The sequence below is a fragment of the Triticum aestivum genome, chromosome 3D, assembly GCF_018294505.1.
Source record: "Triticum aestivum cultivar Chinese Spring chromosome 3D, IWGSC CS RefSeq v2.1, whole genome shotgun sequence".
Taxonomy (NCBI): domain Eukaryota; kingdom Viridiplantae; phylum Streptophyta; class Magnoliopsida; order Poales; family Poaceae; genus Triticum; species Triticum aestivum.
The window spans coordinates 423,637,806-423,661,454 of NC_057802.1; the positions used below are offsets into that span (position 1 = coordinate 423,637,806).

General features: G+C 41.1%; 1 protein-coding gene across 1 annotated transcript in view; it reads left to right on the plus strand.

The window, feature by feature from the left end:
• The first annotated feature begins 891 nt into the window (after window positions 1–891).
• Window positions 892–23,649, plus strand: part of LOC123079327 (protein MON2 homolog) — a 37,662-nt gene continuing 14,904 nt past the window's right edge. Inside the window, exons 1-37 of the mRNA XM_044502081.1 lie at window positions 892–1,191; window positions 3,101–3,286; window positions 3,610–3,699; window positions 4,285–4,358; window positions 4,438–4,593; window positions 5,600–5,711; window positions 5,854–5,909; window positions 7,435–7,489; window positions 7,574–7,630; window positions 8,085–8,186; window positions 9,233–9,313; window positions 9,391–9,443; window positions 10,613–10,682; window positions 15,528–15,591; window positions 15,679–15,827; window positions 15,905–16,029; window positions 16,120–16,177; window positions 16,402–16,499; window positions 17,188–17,275; window positions 17,361–17,426; window positions 17,499–17,558; window positions 17,652–17,738; window positions 17,868–18,042; window positions 19,019–19,062; window positions 19,152–19,283; window positions 19,356–19,484; window positions 19,556–19,608; window positions 19,687–19,735; window positions 19,961–20,019; window positions 20,543–20,691; window positions 20,773–20,927; window positions 21,078–21,206; window positions 21,300–21,385; window positions 21,896–22,011; window positions 22,107–22,219; window positions 23,074–23,197; window positions 23,278–23,396. Coding sequence (XP_044358016.1) covers window positions 1,087–1,191; window positions 3,101–3,286; window positions 3,610–3,699; window positions 4,285–4,358; window positions 4,438–4,593; window positions 5,600–5,711; window positions 5,854–5,909; window positions 7,435–7,489; window positions 7,574–7,630; window positions 8,085–8,186; window positions 9,233–9,313; window positions 9,391–9,443; window positions 10,613–10,682; window positions 15,528–15,591; window positions 15,679–15,827; window positions 15,905–16,029; window positions 16,120–16,177; window positions 16,402–16,499; window positions 17,188–17,275; window positions 17,361–17,426; window positions 17,499–17,558; window positions 17,652–17,738; window positions 17,868–18,042; window positions 19,019–19,062; window positions 19,152–19,283; window positions 19,356–19,484; window positions 19,556–19,608; window positions 19,687–19,735; window positions 19,961–20,019; window positions 20,543–20,691; window positions 20,773–20,927; window positions 21,078–21,206; window positions 21,300–21,385; window positions 21,896–22,011; window positions 22,107–22,219; window positions 23,074–23,197; window positions 23,278–23,396 — 3,624 coding nt within the window. The 5' untranslated portion in view covers window positions 892–1,086. The remainder of the gene's footprint in view (window positions 1,192–3,100; window positions 3,287–3,609; window positions 3,700–4,284; window positions 4,359–4,437; window positions 4,594–5,599; window positions 5,712–5,853; window positions 5,910–7,434; window positions 7,490–7,573; window positions 7,631–8,084; window positions 8,187–9,232; window positions 9,314–9,390; window positions 9,444–10,612; window positions 10,683–15,527; window positions 15,592–15,678; window positions 15,828–15,904; window positions 16,030–16,119; window positions 16,178–16,401; window positions 16,500–17,187; window positions 17,276–17,360; window positions 17,427–17,498; window positions 17,559–17,651; window positions 17,739–17,867; window positions 18,043–19,018; window positions 19,063–19,151; window positions 19,284–19,355; window positions 19,485–19,555; window positions 19,609–19,686; window positions 19,736–19,960; window positions 20,020–20,542; window positions 20,692–20,772; window positions 20,928–21,077; window positions 21,207–21,299; window positions 21,386–21,895; window positions 22,012–22,106; window positions 22,220–23,073; window positions 23,198–23,277; window positions 23,397–23,649) is intronic.

Below are 23,649 nucleotides of genomic sequence, written 5' to 3' on the forward strand. Positions count from 1 at the left end.
AGAATACGGTCGATACACCATCCAAACATCAGTATACTTCTGGAGAGGGCGACACTACCGCGGGAATGCTTAGTAGTGGCATGCCAAAAACATTATCGCTGGCATGCTACCCTCACGCCACTAATATGGCCCCACCGGTAATTGTTTGTTATTGGTGGTGTGTAGACTCCATACCACCAGTAACAGGCATACCGGTGATGGTCACTTGTCAACATGCCTCAGTAACAGAAAACACCAGTGGCGCTTTGTTTGGGTTGCATCATTAATGTAATTTTCATGCATAAAAAGTTATAACAACAATGTTTTTCAGCCAAATGGCTAACTTTTGCTGTCATTACGGTATTTTGAGACCATTGGCTCAAAATCCTGCAGTTTAATGACAACAATAATTATCATATAACATTTAAGTTTGATACTACTTTAAGTTTAAAACTTCAACGGAACAATAATACTAGCCTATAACATGTTCAACGAAGTACTAAGGAGCCGCTCGGCTACTTGGAAGGAAGAGGAATAATGGGCCGAGCCCAAGGTGACGGAGGTGTGTGCGCCCATTTGCAAAATAGAAACAACGTACACTGAAGGCGTTGAATAGGAGTTGGCGTCCAAGATGGGATGTAAACCGGGTCCGTTTAATCCCGTTTGAGCCCACTTATCGGTTTATCTGTTTAAGAAGAAAATATCAGAGAAAATAAACTATTGAGCTAACTAAAGCTAATTAAACAGGCCTTGCAGTGCCGTTTATCGCTCCATTTACATCCTTAGCCCGAGCTAGCCTTGTCCTTTTACGGCCTGGGCATTGTGTTCGTGTTAGAAAGGGTGAACTTAGGGTGAAACCATACTCACCCTCAGATCATGATCGAACGGTTCCGCAACCTTCTTCCCACCACACAACTACACCGGAAACACAGCGATGGCCGATTGCAACTAACATCAAGCTCCTGTCGTTGTCTCCGTCTCACCTCGTCAGATCTCACCAATCCTCCATCTCCGTCTGGTCTTCCCTCGATCTCCGCGAGGAGATAGTCCAAAACCCTAACCCCCAGCCTCCCGGCTGAACCCGAGGAGGAGGAGGAAGAGGCGGAGATGGCCTTCATGGCGGCGCTGGAGGCCGATCTGCGCGCTCTCTCCGCCGAGGCGCGCCGCCGCCACCCCGCCGTCAAGGACGCCGCCGAGCACGCAACACTCAAGGTCCGCCCCTCACCTCAGCCCCCGAGATTTCAGTGACGCTGCTCATTTCGCCTTCATGTACTTGCTCGCTCGTTTCGGATCCAACATGCCAACTGGCCAGGGGGGTAGTGTCCAAACATATCGAACTGTGATTGGAAGTTGTTGTCAGTGTCCTGTAACTCTCTCCTGTTTGGTTTCGTGATAGCAATGCATACTGAGCTAGCGATGTAGGAGCAGGACTCCCGGTTTGATGATTTTAGGTGACATTTTGCAGCAGAACTAAGGTTTGGCCGATCCCACTTAGGTGTCTTGTAGGATAGATATTTCAGCTGCAGTTTGTGACTTTCAGTTAGTCCCAGTTAATGGTTAGTGTTAGGCCCCGTTTGGAATCTCTCCACTCCTCCACTCCGCGGAGTTGGTGGAGCTCGGTTTTGGCAACTCCGTTAAAGTGAGCTGAAGTCTGGTCCACTCCGGGAGCGGAGTTAAAAGGAGCGGAGAGAAACCGAACGCTCCCTTAGTGAGGGTTTATCCACTTGATGGGTGCATAATTTCAACTGTAGAGAATGGTTGTGAGTTTTTCGAAGGTTTGGTTCTTGCATTTGGAAACTCGCAGTTGATTTTGTTTAGACCTTCGTTTTTCGTTGGAGGTCCCAACCTAAATCTTTGGGCGCATAGCTTATGAGAGTAGTTCGAGTAATTGCGCAAGAAGACTGGGCACATACACTGATGCACCCCGTAGAGCTGGATGAAATTTATTGGTTCCTCCAGGTTGAAGGGTTCTGTACCTACTAAGCTGGGTTTCTGTGGTTGGAGGGATAACTTTCATTTACTGTGGTGGAGACTGGAGACAAACAATTGGCTTCTTTTGTTTGCATGTTTCTGGGCACTGGGCACCTATAAGTGCTTTTACAGTACTTCATAATAGAACACACAAAAACATGACTTGATATTAGCATAACTTGAGCAAAATGTACTGGTGCTGGTTTATAGTTAAGATGCAATACTACATAACAAGAGTTGTTAGTTTGTCACAAAAAATAGCCATGAACTATGAACATATGCACAATGAAACATTACTGCTCATATTTATTTGATCATGTGAGATCACCCGTACCCTACCTCTTAGAAGACTTGGTGCATGAAAATAACATTCACACAACAACAACAACAACAACAACAACAAAGCCTTTAGTCCCAAATAAGTTGGAGTAGGCTAGAGCTGAAACCCATAAGATCTCAAAACTAACTCATGGTTCTGGCACATGGATAGCTACCTTACATGTTATCTTGGCTGCCCAGAGGAGTGAACTTCAGTGATGCTGGGGCACAATGTTGCCCATAACTAATTCGACAGGTTAAACGACTAATGTCTTTGTTATCACTTATCAGCAGTATCCTCTGAAGTCTGAACCAAATTAGCTTAGATTTTAGTCAGCATTTAGTTGTACTTGGCCTGCATGGACATGTTGTCCATATTTGTGCACGTTGCTGCCTTGCATCAGTCTTTATCTTGTGGAAACTACCTGCTACCTTCCTGTATTAGTTTCTATGTTTAAGACGCTTTTGATGTTGTTTTGATTTATGAAGGAAGTAACTAGATAATTGTCATATACTTATATTTCACCACCATTTATTGTTGGGATGCATCAACAACATGTCATGTCCAGTTTCAGAAAAATGATTAAGCAAACCCATCCAAAATTATGTGCTGGTACTAATTCCTACCATAATCCAAGTAGTGTCAGAATTTCTTCATCTGTAATAGTTAGATGATGAATATCACTTTTCTTATTTCTTATGTTACTGCTGCACAAATGCCAGTACTTTCTAGCCTTTCTGTACATTTAACATTCATTTCAGTTCTCATGTGATATAAGTGGTATGCCACTTGCTTAATTCACATTCATTTTCAATTCTTTTTGGCCTGCAGCTCCGTTCTCTATCTAATCCAAGGGAAATAGCTCAAAAGGGGGATATATTACGGATCTTTCTGATGGCATGCAGTGTCAAATCAGTGAAGCTGAGTGTGATAGGACTATCCTGTTTGCAAAAGCTTATATCACATGATGCTGTAGCATCATCTGCGTTGAAGGAGATATTAGCTACTTTGAGGGATGTGAGTTCTCTTCACTTATGTATCCACTCGCCTCACTTTTTTGAATTTAGCACAATAAATTTATATATTTGCCTTAGAATTTCTGTGGTTTCTGTTCATGGGCTTATGTTAATTGTTATTCTGGATAATTGAGTTTGATAATGTGTTTTTCTTTGGAAAGCTGATTCTTCATCATAACTATATATATTTTAATAGGATCTTGTGCTTTATTTGACCACTTGTAAATATTTGTGTGATTTAATTTGATGGATCATCCTGTAGTATGTTAACTCTCAAGATCTTTAAACTAATTACACTGAACTGTGATGTTTGTCTGACTGCAGCACTCAGAGATGCCAGATGAGAGTCTTCAGCTGAAGACATTGCAAACAATGTTGATTGTCTTTCAGTCACATTTACGTCCTGAAAGTGAGGTAGCAGTTATGAATGGTTATCATCTAAATTTTTTAATGTCTGTAATAGATGAAATGGTTTCTTATCATCTGTTGTATGCTTAGCTGGCCTTATAACACATAGAAGCTTCCCTCTATAAAAAGGTTGAATCTACGACTCTAAAGTGAGCCAGTGAGCAGTCACCACTTGTTAGCATTCTTGCCTTCCGTCTTTTGCATTTGACTCATTTGAATTTATTTATTTTGTAAAATAAGGTACTCTGCCTGTTCGTTTTGTTTCTTTGGAGTGCTGGTGCCTGGTGTTTGAACTTGGGTTACCAGATGTTTATGTTTCAAACATAGTGCTTTTTTATTCGTTGCAGCAATCCAGGAAACTTTCTTGAGTCCAACAGCAGAGAGTAACTCTGATTGCACCATTAATTTTTGTTTCTGATGAGAGAGGGGAATACTGCTGTTGATTATTTCTTGGAATGCATGTGAAACTTGACTATTTTGGTAGTTCATGCAATTCTACAGGATGATGTACTATTTATTGAATGCCTTTTGGGAATCATTACTATTACTGTCCACAGGTTTATCTTATTAGCATATTGTTTCATTTCTCAGGAGGACATGTCTCAAGCCCTTGGCATATGTCTTCACCTACTTGAAAGCAGTCGATCTTCTGACAGTGTCCGCAAGTAAGCCCATTCAAGTTGTTGGGTCATGGATTCAGAATTTCTTTGTGGCAATCTCCTAAATCATACATTTCTCATTTAGCACGGCAGCAGCTACATTTAGACAAGCAGTGGCATTGGTCTTTGATAATGTTGTTCTTGCCGAATCACTTCCGACTGGTAAAGCATCCCCAGCAAGACTCGGCTCGAGTGCTAGCTCTGTTGCCAACAATGTTACTCGTAGCTTCGGCCAGACGCTGTAAGGCTCAGTCTATTTCTCTTTCTTTAATATTGTTCTCATCCCGTAGCAATACAGTTAATATCATAACAAGTTTGTTAGTAAGAAACACACCTTTATGCATTATCATCTATGGAAAAAGAAATTCATGTTGCATCAAACCGCTCGTGTCTGGCATATTATCCATAGATGGGACACACATGAGATGAAACACTAATCACAGGCCAAGGCGTGGCAAAAAAATCCCTAAAAGATTTGCTCTAGTATTCAAGTGTGAAAGGTATCAAGAGTGGATCATAAATATTTAGACAGTTAAGCTAGAAACCAGGATGCCGAGTATTATTGTGAAGTGTCTGGCTTCTATGTGATGATCCCATTCTTTGTTGTTTAATCATGATTATAGAATAATATGAGCATTCAAGCAATACTATTATATTTTTGATAGAAGATATTCTTATTAGCCTGTTATGGTGTATCACCTCTGTTCCAAATTATAAGACGTTTTGGATATTTCAGTATCGACTACATACAGACTGAAACGAGTGAATGAACACAACAAAACACGTCTATATACATCCGATTCAGAAAAAGTTAAAACATCTTATAATTCGGAACGGATGGAGTAGTAGCTAATTGACTGTTCAGTCAGTGCAGATTAACTTCTATCCTTCATCAATCCTCTCTTTTCTACTATCTTGTATATTTGGGCATCTGAAGCTCATATTTCTCTGTTAGTATTTCTGTCCACATTGGCATCATATGCATTTCGAATCTTATCAACTGCACCATCATTATATTTTGCTGTGTGATGGATACTTATTGATGAATGCACATCTGTGTTGCCCGTTCGACCAAGAGAGATCTTGCTCATTGCTCCTGTGCTTTTTTAGTACATTTGTCATGGTCATGCCGTTAACATGGATGATAGTTTAACCAATCTAAATTGCTTGTGTTTCTGTTCCATCAACCTTTTCCTTCCAGATGATGTAGAAAAAAAACTTGATATTCAACATACCCTGCTTCACAGATCACTAGCATTTAGCTATGGAGAACTCACCATGAGGGAAGATCTTACTGACGTTGGAAAACTCGGTCTCCGTCTGCTCGAAGACCTGACTGCTCTTGCTGCAGGTGGATCTGTATGTGTGAACAATTTCTGACTGTACCTTTTCCGTTCTTCGTTAAATATGAATAATTAACTGGCTCATTTTGCTGCTACATTTTATTTAGTATTCTAAACCTAAGTTTTCTTGATAAAGTTACTACTGTCTCTTTCTTTAGGCTAGGTGGTTGCATGCTCAGTCACTGCATCGGACGTTTGCCCTTGACATACTTGAGTAAGTTCTCTTTTCATACTGAAAATCTTGGGGTACTTCCATATTAGTCAGTTGTCACAGCTTTCATGATGCCCAATATTCTACACATTTTGTGTTTTAACAAAGTTTAGTGTTGGATGAAAGGTTGTTTACTTGAGCTGCTGCATTCACATGTCTTCTAAAAATTGAAGTGCACGAGCATCTCTCATGAAGGAGGTGCTTCGCGAGATACTTAGAAGAGGGTCGTTTGCGACATAAGCATCCATTAAAAAGGCCAACCCTTTAGTGCAAGTATACACGTGTTTAGGTGGTTACATCTTCCTACAAACTCACAAGTGCCCATGCAAGCATTAGTGCTTAACGAAGCATTTAATTTGTGCCCGTGGATTTGTACATTTTTTCTTCAGTATGGCAAAGAAAACTACCTGTAAGCGCCTTGTATCATTGAAGATGTCGGCGGTAGTGGAATAGTGGACTGTTGCAATTCAAACCCTTAATGCGTTTTTCCAGTTTTCACTTCTGAGGGGAGCATGGAAGCACTACGTATCACACTATTATCTCAAAGATAATCCAATGTGAAAACAAGATGTATTGATTCAAATGCAATAGTTCACATTACTTGCTCAAAGATGGTTCCGTTACGAACAATAGATACAGTCAGTTCTTTGTAATCTGGAACAATTTTTGTTTCATTTTTATACTTTCTTTCTAGATATGTTAAATGGGCTAAATATGTCAGATTTGGATTAGGCCAGCACATCGTTAATTTACTAGTCATGTTGACTTGAGTTTGCTCTTCATTTGGTTTGGTCAGAGTTATGAAAGCGTTCTCCAAATTTCTGGATTGTTATTAACTTGTTTCAATATTTTTTCTGTTTCCTTTTTAAGTGCATTTTTCTTCTGTTTCTGCATTTGTTTTGTGATTTGTTGCTGATTATCCTATTTTATTTGTTAAGTAACACAAAAAATTGTTGTATTATTTTTCTCAGTTCCATTATAGTTTAGGCAGATTAGTGATGGCAATCTTTTCATCAGCAAGCTGCTTTTAACTCTTTTTTTTCCTCATAGAATATATGGAAGGGGAGCCTTGGCGCAGCGGTAAAGCTGTTGCCTTGTGACCATGAGGTCACGGGTTCGAGTCCTGGAAACAGCCTCTTGCAGAAATGTAGGGAAAGGCTGCGTACTACAGACCCAAAGTGGTCGGACCCTTCCCCGGACCCTGCGCAAGCGGGAGCTACGTGCACCGGGCTGCCCTTTATAGAATATATGGAAGGGGAACCTTGGCCCAGCGGTAAGGCTGTTGCCTTGTGACCATGAGGTCACGGGTTCAAGTCCTGGAAACAGCCTCTTGCAGAAATGCAAGGAAAGGCTGCGTACAAAAGACCCAAAGTGGTCGGACCCTTCTCCGGACCCTGCACAAGCGGGAGCTACGTGCACCGGGCTGCCCTTTTAGAATATGTTGATATTATTTAGGATTGGACTTGAAGATAACTTATCCTGAGTCCTGACTCTGTTGCTGAGTTTATCTTGACGTGCTTTGTGCCAGGTTTGTGCTATCGACATATGTTCCTGTATTCCGGGCATTATTATCTTACCAGCAGGTTCGTGTTTATGTACATCTTTTGTCCTCAGACATTTTTGTTAACCATTGATCCATAACAAAAGAGCCTCTTAAAACTTGCCAGGTATTGCGCCATCAAATATGCTCACTTCTTATGACTTCACTCCGCACGAATGTGGAGGTAAGTAAATGAAAATAAAGACTTTTTTTTAAATGTATAGCATGCTAAATGTCTAGTCGTTATAAGGCCTCGCCACTGTTGCAAAATTTATATGCAGAAGCACGAATATGACCTACCACTTTACTAACCAAGAAGTTTGAAGTGCCCTTCAAGTACTTTTAGGTGCATCCAGTCCAGTATCTATGTTAAGTCCAGGAAGGAAAATGTCAAATGGTGAACCTCATCTTTTGATGTGCTAGTACCTAGTTCAGTTGCAAGGAAATAAAAACATATAAATGAAAATGAATTTTCATGAGTTCTTTACTATTTCCGTTTCCCGATTTCATGCATGATCCAGTTATTAACTGATTCTGTGTTGATATGTTTGCTGATTTATTTAGTTTCCCGACTTCATGCATGATCCAGTTATTAACTGATTCTGTGTTGATATGTTTGCTGATTTATTTATCTTCAGCTTGAAGGTGAAGCAGGGGAACCTGCTTTTCGCCGTTTAGTCCTACGTTTGGTTGCTCATGTTATCAGACTCTACAGCTCTTCACTTGTCACTGAAAGTGAGGTATTGTTCTGTCCAAGCTCATGTACACGCCAGTACTGCAACGGGCCTGTGAGCCACTAAATAGTCTGAATTAAACCATCTAAAACGATTAACTTAAGCTCCAACACAGAAACTTTCTGATAACTTTAATTGATCAACCGGAGCCCAGAAAACCGCTGATAATAATTAGGCTCTGTTTGGCATTGCAGTGGATTATGGCAATTGGCTCTCTCTTTTGGTAGAACCACTTTCAGAGGTTTGCATTTTTTGTTAGCTACGTTTGTCTAAAAATCAAACTGTGAAAGGAAGATATTACTATGTCCCAGATGACAGAGCAATCCACTGGAAACGTGAGAAGAACCATGGGATAGCAGTATTTGTCTAATTCTAATAGGAACGGCTGTTAGATCTTTTACAAATGGCTTTCCCATAGCAGCTTTAAATTAAGCACTGGCATCGAAACTCTCTCTGACTTGATAAGTGGTATCACCTCCCGGTGCAGTTCTATCAATAAACCCCTTCTGCAATATGTAAGACTGCAAATCTATACTTAATGTGAGTCCAACCGATAGCTTTTGCTAACTATTGAGCAGATTATAATTAGAAACAAAAGAACTGCTGGACTAGCTATCCAGGTTCAGTACACATAGGCATGACTGGTTTTAAAATAGTAAAGACAATCTTGACCATTGGATCTTATCTGGATTGGTGTGATTGAGCATCAAGAGTAACCAACATCTTTCAACAACCCCATGAATCAGAATTATTCACTTTACCTTCTATTGATATCAACAATCAGCCCTAGTTTCTTCTATCAGTGATTTAACAGTTGATGTGAGTTGTCATTCTGCCATTTTAATGGTAGTTCGTTCCATATATATTTCCCAATAGGTTCAACCATAAGATCGTGTTTGTTGAGCAAAATAGGTTGTACTTCCAGTTCACTTAAAGGATGAAATAGTTAATTAGACAGCTCTATATAATAATGACTTAACAAGTGCTCAATGTGCTTTTACTTTATTCTGGTTATTTATCCTACATGAGCACTAAGATGCTTCTGTTGACAGGTATTTCTGAACATGCTTGTGAAAGTTACCCGCCTGGATTTACCTTTATGGCATCAGATACTTGTTCTCGAAATTTTGAGGGTAAGTTCCTTGGATACAATGGAAATTGATGTTTGTCGATGATCTGTTCTTACTTGTGTGTACCTTCTGATTACCAGGGTTTTTGTGTAGAAGCTCGCACTCTGCGCTCCCTATTTCAGACGTTTGACATGTATGTATTGTATCCCCATAACTCCATGCTTTCTTCTGATGTGGTCTTTCCATGCCTATGGCTGACTTTATTTTTGACTTGTCTAGAAGCTTCTACATCATGCTTGTGTCTGCATGTCTTTCCCGAAAATAATTGTTGGCAATATTATAAACTGGCTCATAATTCACATTCACATTGTATTATTAATTGTCCGTTTCTAAGAGAATTGGTTCCAGAGTTTAACTTGCGTAGGCATGCAGGTAGCACATATCATGATGGAAGTTATATTCAGTTGAAATTGTGTAACTTGCTTCATTTGTCTGAGAGAAAGGTTTTTTAGACCAGTGTCTTGAGACATGTTTGATTCCTTTTCATCCTTTTTGCATCTAATGAGGTGAACTACCAAATATCTAATCAGGATTCAGGAAGCTTTATCTTCTGTGAAGTCTGTCATAGTTCATTCTTGTGCTATGATAGCCTTGCGAGTCTAGCTGGACTTGAAAATATAGTTGCGATAACTCATATCCCAAATTAGGGACAATTGTGTGATGTATTAATGCATAGATTCTTGAACTTTTACTTCATTTTTCACACCCATTTTCGGCTAAACACATCTTTTATGTGAAGTTATGTTAATTGGGTTAAAGGATGATAGATAAGGTTGCAGTGCTGTCAATAGTACTGTTGCTATAGGACAAGTAGGTAGATTCAAGAAATCCTGCCGGAGAGACCATGATCCTAAAATGTTTAGCATCATTGTTTATTTATGTTTAATTGATGGAAATGGCAAGTCAAATCTCATTTTAAAAAGGTTCACTTCTTAGATATCAGTGAACCTTGTTTTCTTTTGGTGATTGGATGTGTATAAACCTCCCAAGGGAATTTAAGGATTCTAACATGCGACAGTAGATAGTTATTAACATGCTACTGGTGTTGTGCAAAGACCTTATTGGGGTTGCAACTAAGGTTTTTTACCCTTATCTAGATTAACTGACGAAGGCAACAACTGAAAGCCCCTCTGTTCTGTTTTAAATTTGTTACTTAGGTCAGAAGCCTGCTTTGTACCTCCTTGTCATACGAGTTACTACACTGATGCTTTTCATCTCTGGGCATACATTATACATTGGGTACATATATACTTATTCTGGAAAACCTCAGTTAATATTTTTATTTTTTTGCTATTAATACAGAAACCCTACAAATACTAATGTTGTGGAGAACATCGTTAAAGCACTTGCTTTGGTGGTAGCTACTATTCAGGTGATATACCTTACCACATAACATTCTCATTTTGGTTTGTTGGCATTGCACTTCTAATTAGTCTCATCATTTCAGTTCCTTGTATGTTCTTGTACCACTTTCATGACATGACTTCCTTTTCTTTTGGATAGTAGATTCTTTATTTATTTTTGTGCATGATTTGTGTCTCAAGATCAGATGTATTGACTTGGTAATACCGTCTCCAGTATAAGCTGCCTTTCTGTTTTTATGCTGTATTAGATGAACTGACTTCTCACTCATGCTGATAGACATCCATGCCATATGCTCGGCTGGCATATTTGGGCATTGATGTGCATTTATGATACAAATGACTAGCCTTTTTATTTATATATTTATACATGATCTAAAAGTAGTTGCACAATGATCTAAAAGTAGTTGCACATCCCAAATGGAGCTTTGTTGAAAACGGTAAAAAAAAAAGCGAATACGCAAAGCTTGCGTATCTTTCATTGATAGAAGACTAGAACAACTTACAAGGTCTTCGGCACTCAAACAAAATGGAACGTCCGAAGAGAGAGAGAGGGGGGGGGGGGATTTAAACTACCACATGCAGACTACTCCCTAATGATGTTGGCCAAGCCAAAAGCACCCGCTTGCGCCCATAGCCGAGCTTCATCCTTGATGAGCTGTAGGTGGTGGCTCAGGGAGGGGTGTGGACCGTCGAACACGCATCCATTCCGATGCTTCCAAAGGTACCATGCCGTCAGAGGGAAGAGGGAAGAGAGCCCTTTTCGGCAGGAGGAAGGGGACGTGGCGGACCACCACTCCAAGAAGAGGTCGTTGGGTTGTGGTGGAGCAATGGTGGAATGGCACCAAGTGAGTAACTCATAACTCATACCAAAGTTGGCGAGAGAAGGAGCAGCCAACCAGGAGGTGTTGCATGCTCTCTGGCTCCTGAGGCAATAATCGGTGTGAGGCAAGCCGTGGTGCGCGAGCCTTTCCGCGGTCCAGCACCGTTCTTGGGCGGCCAACCACATGAAAATTTTGGTGTTCAGAGGCGCCCAAGTTTTCCAAGTTAGATGCCGGTGCGGGTCCGGCAGCCAGCCAATGAACATGGCAGAGTAGCAAGAAGCGGCAGTGTAAACTCGGGCTTGGTCCAACGCCAGACTAGCTTGTCTGGGATATCTGAGAGGTGGGTGTGGCGGAGCAAGCGCCAAAGCTCGACATACTGGACCATGGCGGCAGGGCCAAGGGCACCCTGGGTATCCTGTACCCATGACCGAAGCTGGAAACCTTCCTGAGTAGTGCGGGATTTGCGGCGTCGTTGAGGGACCATCATGAAGATAAGCGGCGCAAGCTCGACGATGCAGCGGCCGGGGACCCAGTGATCCGTCCAAAAGAGACGAGAACGGCCATCACCAAGCTGCCAGGAGGTAGAAGCGTCACAATAGCGTGAACCTCCTTGTCATGAGGTAGAGGAAGGTGACTCCAGGGACGATGCAGATCGGTACGTTGTAGCCAAACCTACCAGGATCGCAGAGCCAGACTGGCATGGTGAAGATCCTGAACTCCAAGGCTGCCGAGGTGCAAGGGCTGGCAAACGCGAGTCCGGTTGACCTTGCATTGTCCACCGTGGGCATCCTTGCGTCCTGCCCAATGGAAGCCTCAGATCACCCGGTTCACCCTCTTGAGGATGGATTTGTTGATTGCGATGGCGACGAGGAAGTGGTTGGGGATAGCACAAAGAACGTGCCAAGAACGTGCCTCACCAGGGGCAACCGATCACAGAGGGATAGCATGACAGCACGCCATGTGGGGATCTTGCCTTTGATCTTCTCGGCCAGTGAAAGAAGAGCGGCCGTAGGCACCTTGCCAAGCGAAACGGGCAAGCCGAGGTATTGCACCGGGAAGGAGGATATTGGGCAAGCAAGATCGCTCCTGATCGTGTCGACGTGCTCTTCAGTACAACCAATCGGGGCGGCGGAGCATAATGACCGCCTTCTTTGCTCATCTACGTGGAGCGCCGAGTACCCGCACTGCCTCTTGCGGTGTCTCTCCTCCGCGGCTTTCGACCATTGCCCTCTGCTTCTGTATTGTGCCGCTCCTACGCCTGGAGATAGACAGTTTCACTTTGAGAGGTTTTGGCCCAAGCTTGAGGGCTTCCACCTCGTGGTCTCCGAGGCTTGGAACTTCGTGGAGCACGACTCCGACCTATTCCGACGTATTGTGGCGCGCCTTAAGGCCATAGCTCAAAGCATGCAACAATGAAGCGCCAAGACAATTGGCAACATCTCGCTTGAGCTCTTGGTCGCGCGGGAGCTCATCGCTCGACTCGCCGTCGAGCAAGACTTTCGGCTTCTGTCTACCTCTGAGACGTGGTTACGACGGCGACTGAAGGCTGCTTACCTCAGTCTCGTGTCCTTGGATCGCTCCATCGCCAGACAATGCTCGCAATTTGCATGGCTCAAACGCGGTGAAGCGAGCTCTGCATTTTTGCGCGTCCGTGCCGCACATCGCCGTTAGAAGAACCGTATCTTCTTGCTCAAGACCGCGGATTGCACCGCATCCGAGCCGGCTGCCCTTGCCGACACGGCCTTCGACCACTTCTCGGCCATCATTGGATCTTCTGACGAACGTGCTTTCTCGCTCGCCCTAGAAGAGGTTCACCCATGGCACTTTGATCTGGCGGCTCTAGACCATTCTCTAAGGATGAGATTTGGCATGCGATCAAATCCATGCCCACGGGCAAGGCGCTGGGACCGGATGGGTTCTCCGCGGAGTTCCTTCGTGCATGTTGGAATATTATCAAGAAGGACATCCTTGACGCCTTTGGAAAGTTCTATTCTCTCAATGCTCGTGGCTTCCAGAAACTCAATCCTTGCTGCCCAAGCGAGCTGATGCTGAGTCCCTGTTCGACTATCGTTCGATCAGCCTTATTCATCTCATCGCCAAGCTCTTTGCTAAAGCCCTCTCCCTTCGGCTTGCCCCTTGTCTTGGAGGCATGGTGTCCGTGAACCGGAGTGCGTTCATTGCCGGGCGCAGAATCCACGACAACTTATTGCTCGTGCAACAAACCGTGCGCCTCATCCACAACCTGAAGGTCCCTCGCATGATGCTCAAGCTCGATGTTGCCAGGGCATTCGACTCGGTCTCGTGGCCATTCCTTCTCCAGATCCTCAGCCACCTTGGCTTTGGTCCGCGCTGGTGTGAGTGGATCTCCACCCTCCTCGCTACGGCTTCACTCGAGTGCTCGTGAATGGCGTGCCAGGGCACCCTATTTCCCATGACAGGGCCCTTCGGCAAGGCGATCCGCTTTCTCCGATGTTGTTCACTCTCATCATCGACGTCCTAAATTCCTTGATTCTTCGTGCGGTCGAGAGAGGATTGCTCCGGTGTCTCACTCCCAGGCACACAGCTTCGAGTGTTTCCCTCTATGCCGAAAGCGGTAATTTTGATAGTACCCTGGTTTTTGTTTCTCTGAGCAAGTTAGTGAGGCGCGTCCTGTCACAGTATCTCATGAGTTATCCTCAGCCTGGCCCTAGATATCGTGCTGCCGTGTATTTGAGTCACCTAAGTTAGGTGAGACATCATAATACTTCCTCCTGTTCAGCCTGTAGGTCTAACCACACAATGCACACAGGCCAATAGAACACAAGGCTAATCGAACACTTAACAGGTATGAGCCTATGTTGCCCCTATTAGACAAGGTGATTCCACTGCCCAACATTCTTATGTCTTATTTCAACAAAAGGTCATTCTCTACCAGCATTAAAATCATGGGCTAACATGGAAACAACATAGTAACCGGCAGTGCAGCCTTGATGAGTTGATTCCAGTTGAATGTTATTTTTGTGAAAGACCATTCCTAAGAAATTTCTTATATTAAAAAACGGAGGAGTGGAGATTCACCTGGCCTGTATGGCTGGGCGCAATGCCAAACCACCCGAGCTACACTTTCCTTATCTTCTGTCATCCATAAGTGCATTTTCCTAAGTTCTCTTGGTATGTTCATTCTTGTTTCCTTATTCTTGTTTCATACTCAAGTTAGCAGCATACCCCTGCTTTGACTTCCGCAGCTCTCCATTTAGCCACTGTTCAGGATATCGGTAGGTACCATATCGGTCGGGGGCTGATAAGGGATTAATCGGCGAATCGGCCATTTAACTGAATATATCGGTAACCCATTTATCGGTAGGTTAACTAGGGCCATATTTATATATTCAAGGCTACATAGCAACATGCATTGTACTGAATGTCTAAATATGCAATCCTAGGCTACATAGCAACAAGGAAGAGTGTTACATTGATGTTCTGATGATGTCTAGATATACATAGAAGAGCAGCAACAACAACAACACATCAGCAGTAATTGTACATCACTATCTAACATCAAAGGAGAGCAGCACAGCAACAGTACTAGTACATTCTTGGCATAGGAGAGTAGTTTTGGGCCAAAAATGCTGCCCAGTTAATTGGCCCAGACGATAATTCGGCCTGACAACTGATAAATCGGCTTGTCAGACCGATTAACCGGGCTTCCCAGTTAATGGGCCGGATAGGCCTTTCTCATATCGGAGGGGGGCTGAATAGCAGTTAACTACAGTTAATCGGCCGATATTTGTAACAATGCTTTTAGCTAACTTCCTATCTTAGTATCCTGCTTTCATCAATATAGAGAAATAGAAATCATTGCTTGCTTAATTCTCTGTTTGCGCGCAGGCGTAAATTTGGTCTGTGTTGTTTACATAACATATTATCAAATCTCGCGGGTAAAGTCTTACAAGAAACAGTGGGTTTGACATGACTGATGCCTGTCCATCATCATTTTGTTTCTAGTGCAATGCTACATTCCTATACATATATTGAGCACACATTCTATTATAGGCTTCAGATTCAAGTGAAGAGACTCTTGCAGCTGTTGCTGGAATGTTCAGTAGTAAAGCTAAAGGTACCTTCTACAATGTTCAAATTCTGTTGATAGTTTACTTCCTCTGTTGCCAAAAATACGAATAAATAAAACTGATATGATTTACAGGGATTGAGTGGAGCATGGATACCGATGCATCAAATGCTGCTGTTTTGGTTGCTAGCGAAGCACATACCATCACTCTTGCCCTTGAAGGCCTCTTAGGTGTAGTTTTCACCATTGCTACTTTGACAGACGAGGCTCTAGATGCTGGTGAGGTAAGACCATAAGAAAGAAAGAATTATTTAGAAGAATTTGGGAAGGTAAATTTAATAAATGTTTTTTTGCCTTTAAGCTTGAATCACCAAGATGTGAAGTGGATCGTCTGGTATGTAGTGGACAATCAGCTCTTCTTTGTGTCGCCATGGTCAATTCAACATGGTTAACCATCCTGGACTCCCTTTCACTTATTTTAATGAGGTGAGGTCCATATTCAAACTTACATTTTTCTTTTACTTGAGGTTGTTTTCTCGTTTTCCTATGCTTTGCTCATGGGAATCAAATTAATAGGTCACAGGGAGAAGCTATAATATTAGAAATACTGAAAGGATACCAGGCATTTACTCAGGTGACCATAATAGTCTGTTTGTTTTACCTATTGCTTTGGAGAAAAACCCTGTTTTAGTGCTCTTATAGCATGACACCCACTTGCTATGGCTTTTAAATGGGATGCTGATGTTTGTTGTTTGTATTTTATCCTTTCTAGCCCCACTGTCTGTTGTAGTCCTTTCTACAGAATTATACCAATTACCTTTTCTTCACCATGATAATATGGCACACGAACTCTTGCAGGCCTGTGGAGTGCTCCGTGCTATAGAGCCATTAAACTCTTTTCTAGCATCGCTTTGCAAGTTTACAATCAATAACCCAAATGAAGGAGAGAAGAGAAGGTATGCCACTGGCATCTTGTTTGTTAGAATAATACCGCACTTCTCTACGGGGAGCTTGCATTTTGAATACATGATGTCTTTTTCAGTATAACGGGCTTAGTTACTATATAGGCATGTCTAAGTGATTGTGGTTTGTGGTCATAATACTTGTTCACCTGATGGGTTCCAACCATGTCACCTGCTGATCATTAACTTCAGGGTCTATATAAAGTATATAAAAGGAGTTTCCTTTCTTTGGGTTTGCCCCTAAACCCAATGTTGCTTGTTCTATTTTGACTTGCTCCCTTGCCATGAGCGAATGGGAATGGATCAGAGGCTGGTGGGATTGACATGATACGGTAGGATTCACTATACAGCTGCTGATGAGCTCCAGGCCAATAATCTGAAGCACATGGAATTTTATCCTAGGAAGGAAAAACAATTCCAAATCTGTTTTGTCTATGAATCTCATGGAGTTAGATCCTGCCTTTGGATGAATGTTGCAATGTACATATTGGTGATTGCTGATTATGTTAATGTGTCAATTGAAATCTAAACTTTGCCATTTAAGTGTTGGGCCAGCACATTTATTAGCATTTTAATATTTATGTGATAAATTTGTTTACACTAGTGCTTGAGCTGTCTATAAAACAAAGCCATAAAGTTTTGCATTAACCTTGTGCGCTTCTTCTCTTCTTATACCTGTTAGTAGTATCTTGCTCTCTCCTGGATCGAAGAAGCCAGAAACTTCAATGGATCAGCGTGATAGTATTATTTTGACACCGAAAAATGTGCAGGTAACGGGCGAGATTTTCAGTTATGTTGTTTCCATTGCCTGCTCAATTTGTATTACATATCTATAGTTGGTATTTTTTAATCCAGGCATTGCGGACACTTTTTAATGTGGCACATCGATTACACAATATCCTGGGCCCCTCCTGGGTTTTGGTAAGTAGAGAATAAGATTAACTAGCTTTAATTACTGTGATATTATATATCTAATTCTTTAGAACTTTTAAGGTCCTGGAGACTCTTGCAGCACTTGATAGAACTATTCATTCTCCGCATGCTTCAACCCAGGTTGCACAGTGTGAAGTTTCTTAAATTCTTGTACTATCAACGTTCTCATAGGTCTTAACTTTTCTGAAGTAGCGCAATTTTTTTTTCTAACAGGAAGTATCGGCTTCTGTTTCAAGACTCTCAAGGGATACATCTGGACAGTACAGTGACTTCCATATTCTCTCTTCTTTAAATTCTCAGGTCAGGAGGCAAACATGATACTATAGTTATTTTTTTCTTTTGGGTCATAATGTTTCTTTTTTGCTGTTTTTCATCTCTTAACTATATTTTGCATTCGTTGAATGCCATTTTGTTTCTTTTTGGATGTAGTTGTTTGAAAGTTCAGCCTTGATGAATGTAGCTGCAGTTAAGTCACTTTTGTCTGCATTGCATCAATTGTCAAGTCAGCACATATCAGGAAATTCTCAATTATCAGGCCAGCAGATTGGGAGCATTGCATTTTCAGTGGAGCGCATGACATCGATACTTGTCAATAATCTGCATCGTGGGTGCTTTCCTTCTTGAAGCATGGATATGTTCTTTTCAGACAAACTGCCTATTTAAATCAGTGATGATCTTAATGTTTTGTGCTAGAAGTACTCAAATAGATATACTCCCTCCATTCCAAAATATAAGGTGTATTAGTTTTTTCAAAAGTCAAATATGTGTATGTTTGACCAAGTTTTTAGGAAAATATATCAACATCTACATTACCAAATTTGTATCATTAAATCCATCACTAAAAGTATTTTCATATTTTATTTATTTTGTATTGTATATGTTGATATTTTATTCTATAATCTTGGTCAAACACACACAAGTTTGACTACACAAAAATCGATACACCTTATATTCTGGAACAGAAGGAGTATTTGGTAAAACTAAATAATAATTTGTGATGGATCAAGTATAGACACAGGAAGATTCATTTGCATAATAAAACAGCAATGTTTTCTATTTTCTGTTCTAATTTCACACGATGAACATAATTTGCAACTGGTGTCATTTTTGTAGTACTCCCTTCGTCCCAAAATTCTTGTCTTAGATTCGTCTAGATATGGATGTATCTAATACTAAAACGTGACTTGATACATCCGTATTTAGACAAATCTAAGACAAGAATTTTGGGACGGAGGGAGTATGTGTGAACACTCGTCTTGCAGGTCCGTAGTAGGCTATTGGGTATTAAATTTATATCATCACATTAAATTATTATCCTTGTTTTGTGAGCGAGCATGTTCTGACATGAAATATGGCATAACAATTTACCAGTGCGTGAAATGATTATGTGAAACAATGAGCTTTGAATTATAGATGTGAGAGCTTTGTAAGGGCTTAACAACAATGCACTGAACTTAATCTTAAACTTTAACTCGATAGTTACAACTGAATGTGCAGTATAGTTAGGATATAAAGGTTATTGATTCCATAGTACTGTGTCTTCATTGTTTCTTACATTTGCTTGTTTCATCATGTTACAGGAGTTGAATCAATATGGGATCAAATTGCTGCGCACCATCTTGAGGTAGCAGTGCATATTTTTGTATTGACTGTTAGCTTTATTATTGTCATTTGTAATGCCATGATGATCTTGATGATGGTAACAAATTGCAGCTTGCCAATTGCCCCAACCCACAATTACGTAATATGGCGCTTGATTCATTAGATCATTCAATTTGCTCTGTAGTGGGTTCTGAAAAGTTTCAGGGAATCAGTTCAGCACCTCATCCTTTGAAAGAGTACCAAGTAAGAGCGCAAAAACTTACCTTATTCATCTTCTGTGATTTTTTCTGACAATTTGAATTCGGTGCTTGCTAGTTGGTTGAAGAAAGTGAAACACGATCATTTGAGTATGCAGTTTTATCTCCATTGGTGATCCTTTATTCGTCTAACAAGAATATTGATGTTCAAATGGGTGCACTGAAAATTCTTTTGCATGTTCTTGAGGTACTTACTTTGTTCTGTATGTCTTCCATTTGGTACATCATACAATATACTTCTTACTCGTACTGTTTCAGAGACATGGAGAAAAGCTGTCCTATAGCTGGCCCAGCATTCTTCATATGTTGAGGTGTTACTGCAGTTCATGCTTGATTTGTTTTGTATTTTGTATTTGTTACCTGTAGTTCCTTACGTCCATTTTTTCTAGGGCTGTTGCCGATGCATCTGAAAAAGATGTCATCTCCTTAGGTTTCCAGGTAAATTCCTAACCAGTCTTTATGTTTGGCTTGACATGGTAGTTTAATCGAAAGTTTGTAGCTCACTTCGGAGCCTGTACTATTGACCTTTAACACCAGGTTATGGATATGGAATGGGACCGTAATGTTCACTTCTAAAATGGAGAACGAGTCAACAAAAAAAAAAAAGTTTTTTAGTTATGCCAATAATCAGTTTGGTAGTCTCAACAGTCACTTTTTTTACAGAGTGTACGTGTGATCATGAATGAAGGACTGGCGACAATACCTGTACAATGTCTTGATGAGTAAGTTTTGAATTCGCTGTGCTACCAGAAACTACAAGATCTCCATTATTATGTATAAGAAAAATCTCCTAAGGGCCTGTTTGGATGGGTGCCCACGGCTGCCCTGCCAATTTTTTGGCGTTGACCAATGGGGTGGGCACGCGTTTGGATCACAGCCAAAATTTTGGATCCTAACCAACTTTTTGGTCACCTGCGCGATCTGCACCTGATTCCACGCCCGCGTGGTGGTGAAATCCTGGTGGCAAATTTGCTCGCCAAAAAATTGGCACGCCATCATTTTGGTAGGGCTCCTATGGGCACCAACCAAACAGGCCCTAAGTCATTCACAGAAGTTACAAACAATAAATGCACTAAGTCAATAATCCTTGTTTTTTACCAGGAGATTTATTACATACAAAATTTATGATGCCTGAGCTGTAAAGTTAATGATGCTCATAAAGTTGGGCATGGACATGCAAAGTTCATGAGTTGTTTATAATATCTGCTTCAGTGTTTTCTGATTCTTTTGTGCCAACAAATGCAGGTGCATTTTGGTTACTGGGGCGTATGGTGCCCAGAAAACTGACATAAACATAAGTTTGACAGCAGCTGGTCTTTTGTGGACTGCGACCGATTTTATTGTGAAGGGGTTAAGTGGCAGGTCTGTTCAGAAAGCTAATCACTTGAATGAAGGTACATGGGCACGCACTTCAGATAACATTGCCATTGCTTTTGATTTTCTATACTTCATACATGCTCTCTTTTGGATTGCAGAGGTTCAGTTGGGTGTATCAACGGAAGAGGGAGATATACCAACCAGTGAGGAAGGCGTCAAGCGAAATCCCTTGCAACAACTGGTTGATTACAATAAGCTGTTCTTTTCAGTTTTTTCCGTCCTTCAAAAATTGGGTGCAGATGACCGTCCGGAGGTATGTCTTTTCAACATGCCATTCGTTCTGTGTATGGCCATTCATGATTTGCTTAACATCTTCTGAGTAGCTTATTGGTGATTCCGTGGCACAATTGATAATTCTTTGACATGTACAGCCCAGCATAATTTATACTTTTTTTATTCCAAGGTTCGGAATTCAGCAGTTCGGACTCTGTTTCAAACTCTCTGCACCCATGGTCAAAAACTTTCTCTAAGTATGTGGGAGGATTGCCTGTGGATATATGTTTTCCCAATGCTAGAACATGTTTCCCACTTGGTAAGTAATGTAGCAATTGGTTAGCATATTTTGATCTTTCCCTTGAATCTTCTTCACTTATAATTAGCCCCTAATCTTTATATTATTTTTCAGGCATCTACCTCGTCTAAAGATGAATGGCATGGGAAGGAATTAGGAACTCGTGCAGGGAAAGCTGTTCATATGCTTATCCATCACAGGTTTTCAGTCTATGAAAGCACTGTAATCAGATTATATTTGTTCGATATGATTTTTTTTTGTTTAAAGTAAAAAAGCCACCTCTGTTATTTGGTTAACTCCATTATCTTCGGGTCGCCCCACAAATTGGAAGTTACGTTGATCATTAAACCTACTTCCATCTTAATCCTGTAGGCTAACTTGTTTTGATTTTAGCGCATGTGCACGTCCGCTCATTGTAGGAAAATATTGACGTTTCGACAACCCAAAAAGACAAAAAAAAAACACTTCGTGCACACACGTTCATGTACTCTGATTAACTACGCCCACCTTGTTTATCTTAAGAACTGAACCTGGATGGATGTGAATTAATACCGTTGCTCTCACCACTAAGCCACATGCCCATTCGTGTTTAGTCTTACTCATTCTGGCATCAAACATCGTCGAGTTCCTTGTGAGCTTTTATGTTTCTTGGTAATTTCCCTTGTTCTACCCTTTTATTTATCTGATGGATTGTTCTTTTGCTTATCCAGTCGAAATACAGCGCAAAAACAATGGGATGAAACTATTGTTCTTTTATTAGGTGGTATAGCACGGCTTTTACGATCATTTTTCCCCCTCCTCCAGCAATTGAGCAAATTTTCTTCCGGTCAGTTTTCTGCAGTGGCCATTATGCTTATGTTGCATACCAGTTAGTAAATTACCAGTAACTGTTATTGACATACTGTGCTTAAAATTGTGCAGGTTGGGCAATTTTGCTTGCGTTTCTAAAAAATAGCATCTTAAATGGTAGCAAGGAGGTAGCTCTTGCAGCTATTAATTGTTTGCAGACATTTGTTAGTTCAAACTGTCCGAAGGTTCTCTCTCTCTCTCTCTCTCTCTCTCTCTCTCAGATAGCTTAGTACAGTTTGTAAGCTAAATTGAATTGTTGGGCTTTCATTATTTGCCTGTTCAAATTATTTGTGATGGTGAAAGCTTAATGTTGTATTTTTCTTTATGGGAACAACCGAGTGTGCTACCTACTGTTCTCATGATTTGTCACTGTTATGCCATGACCTCGCCTTTGCTACCCCCTTACCCCCTCTAAATTTATACAGAGTTTTAAACATGTCCTCGCATTTGTTATCTCCTTACCCCCTATAAATTTATAGTTCTATACATGGTATCGTATATGTCATCTCATGATATAATAGGAAATATAGCTGTCAAATTAATGAAAGCACTAACAAAAGATGATTCGAGTCTGTATTGTCGATAATAATTTTGTTCATGAAGCAAATAAATCTGTTATTTCTGGACCAGTGACTGGATAAATGGAGTAATTGACATTTTAGATAGGTTATGTAATTGTGGACGTGTTTGCCATCTTGGCAATGGAAGCTGTGAGCGGAATGTAATCACCTGATGACTGCTATTACGACTTATGACTGCACCGGCTGTTTATGTTTTTTGTTGCATCTGAAAGAAACAAATCAGATGTTTTCACAGCTATGCGGGGGCAGTGTAACTTTAAGGAGCCTACTTGTTCTTCAAAGATTTAATATTTTCTCCGCACTTCCCTATTAAAGGACTTGATTTACACTTTCACAGTGGTATAAATGGCATGTCTTGGACTTGTCACCTTCTTTTATTTTTTCTGCTAAAAACAAGAGTACATGTTTTTTAAATCATCACATATACATGTTTGATGTATAATTAATAAAAATTTCAGGGCAATCTAGAATCCTCCTTTGTCAAATCCGTTCTTGATATTTACGAACTTGTTCTTCAAACTTCACCAAACTATAAGAGTGACTCGGCTGATAAGGTGAAGCAAGAGGTCCTTCGTGGTCTTGGTAAATTTCTGGACTTCGTAGTTTGTGTTGATAAGTTCCATGTGTTGTAATGAGCTACTAATCATGTTGCATTTATGCAGGAGATCTTTACGTTCAAGCGCAATCTCTATTTAATGATGACATGTATCTAAGGCTCATGGCTGTTATGCATCTAATGATTAAGAGTTCCATGAATTCTTCAGATTATGACAGTGAATTGGTATGCTCGTGAACTCCAATTTTATTAGTATTGTTTGCTACACTGTGGAGTTCAACGTAGAATTCTGGAAATGTCCTGTGTAAACTGTTAAGTATGTGGATATTTTCCCTGGTTAGCCATGCACGGTGGGGAGCGGGTTATGTTTGCGTTTTTAGAAAGGTAATGTGGGCATGATGAGTAGGACTTACACAACCATTCGGAACTGGCTGTTTCCCACTGTTTGAGGTCCAACCAGCCTGGGATTGGAATGTTT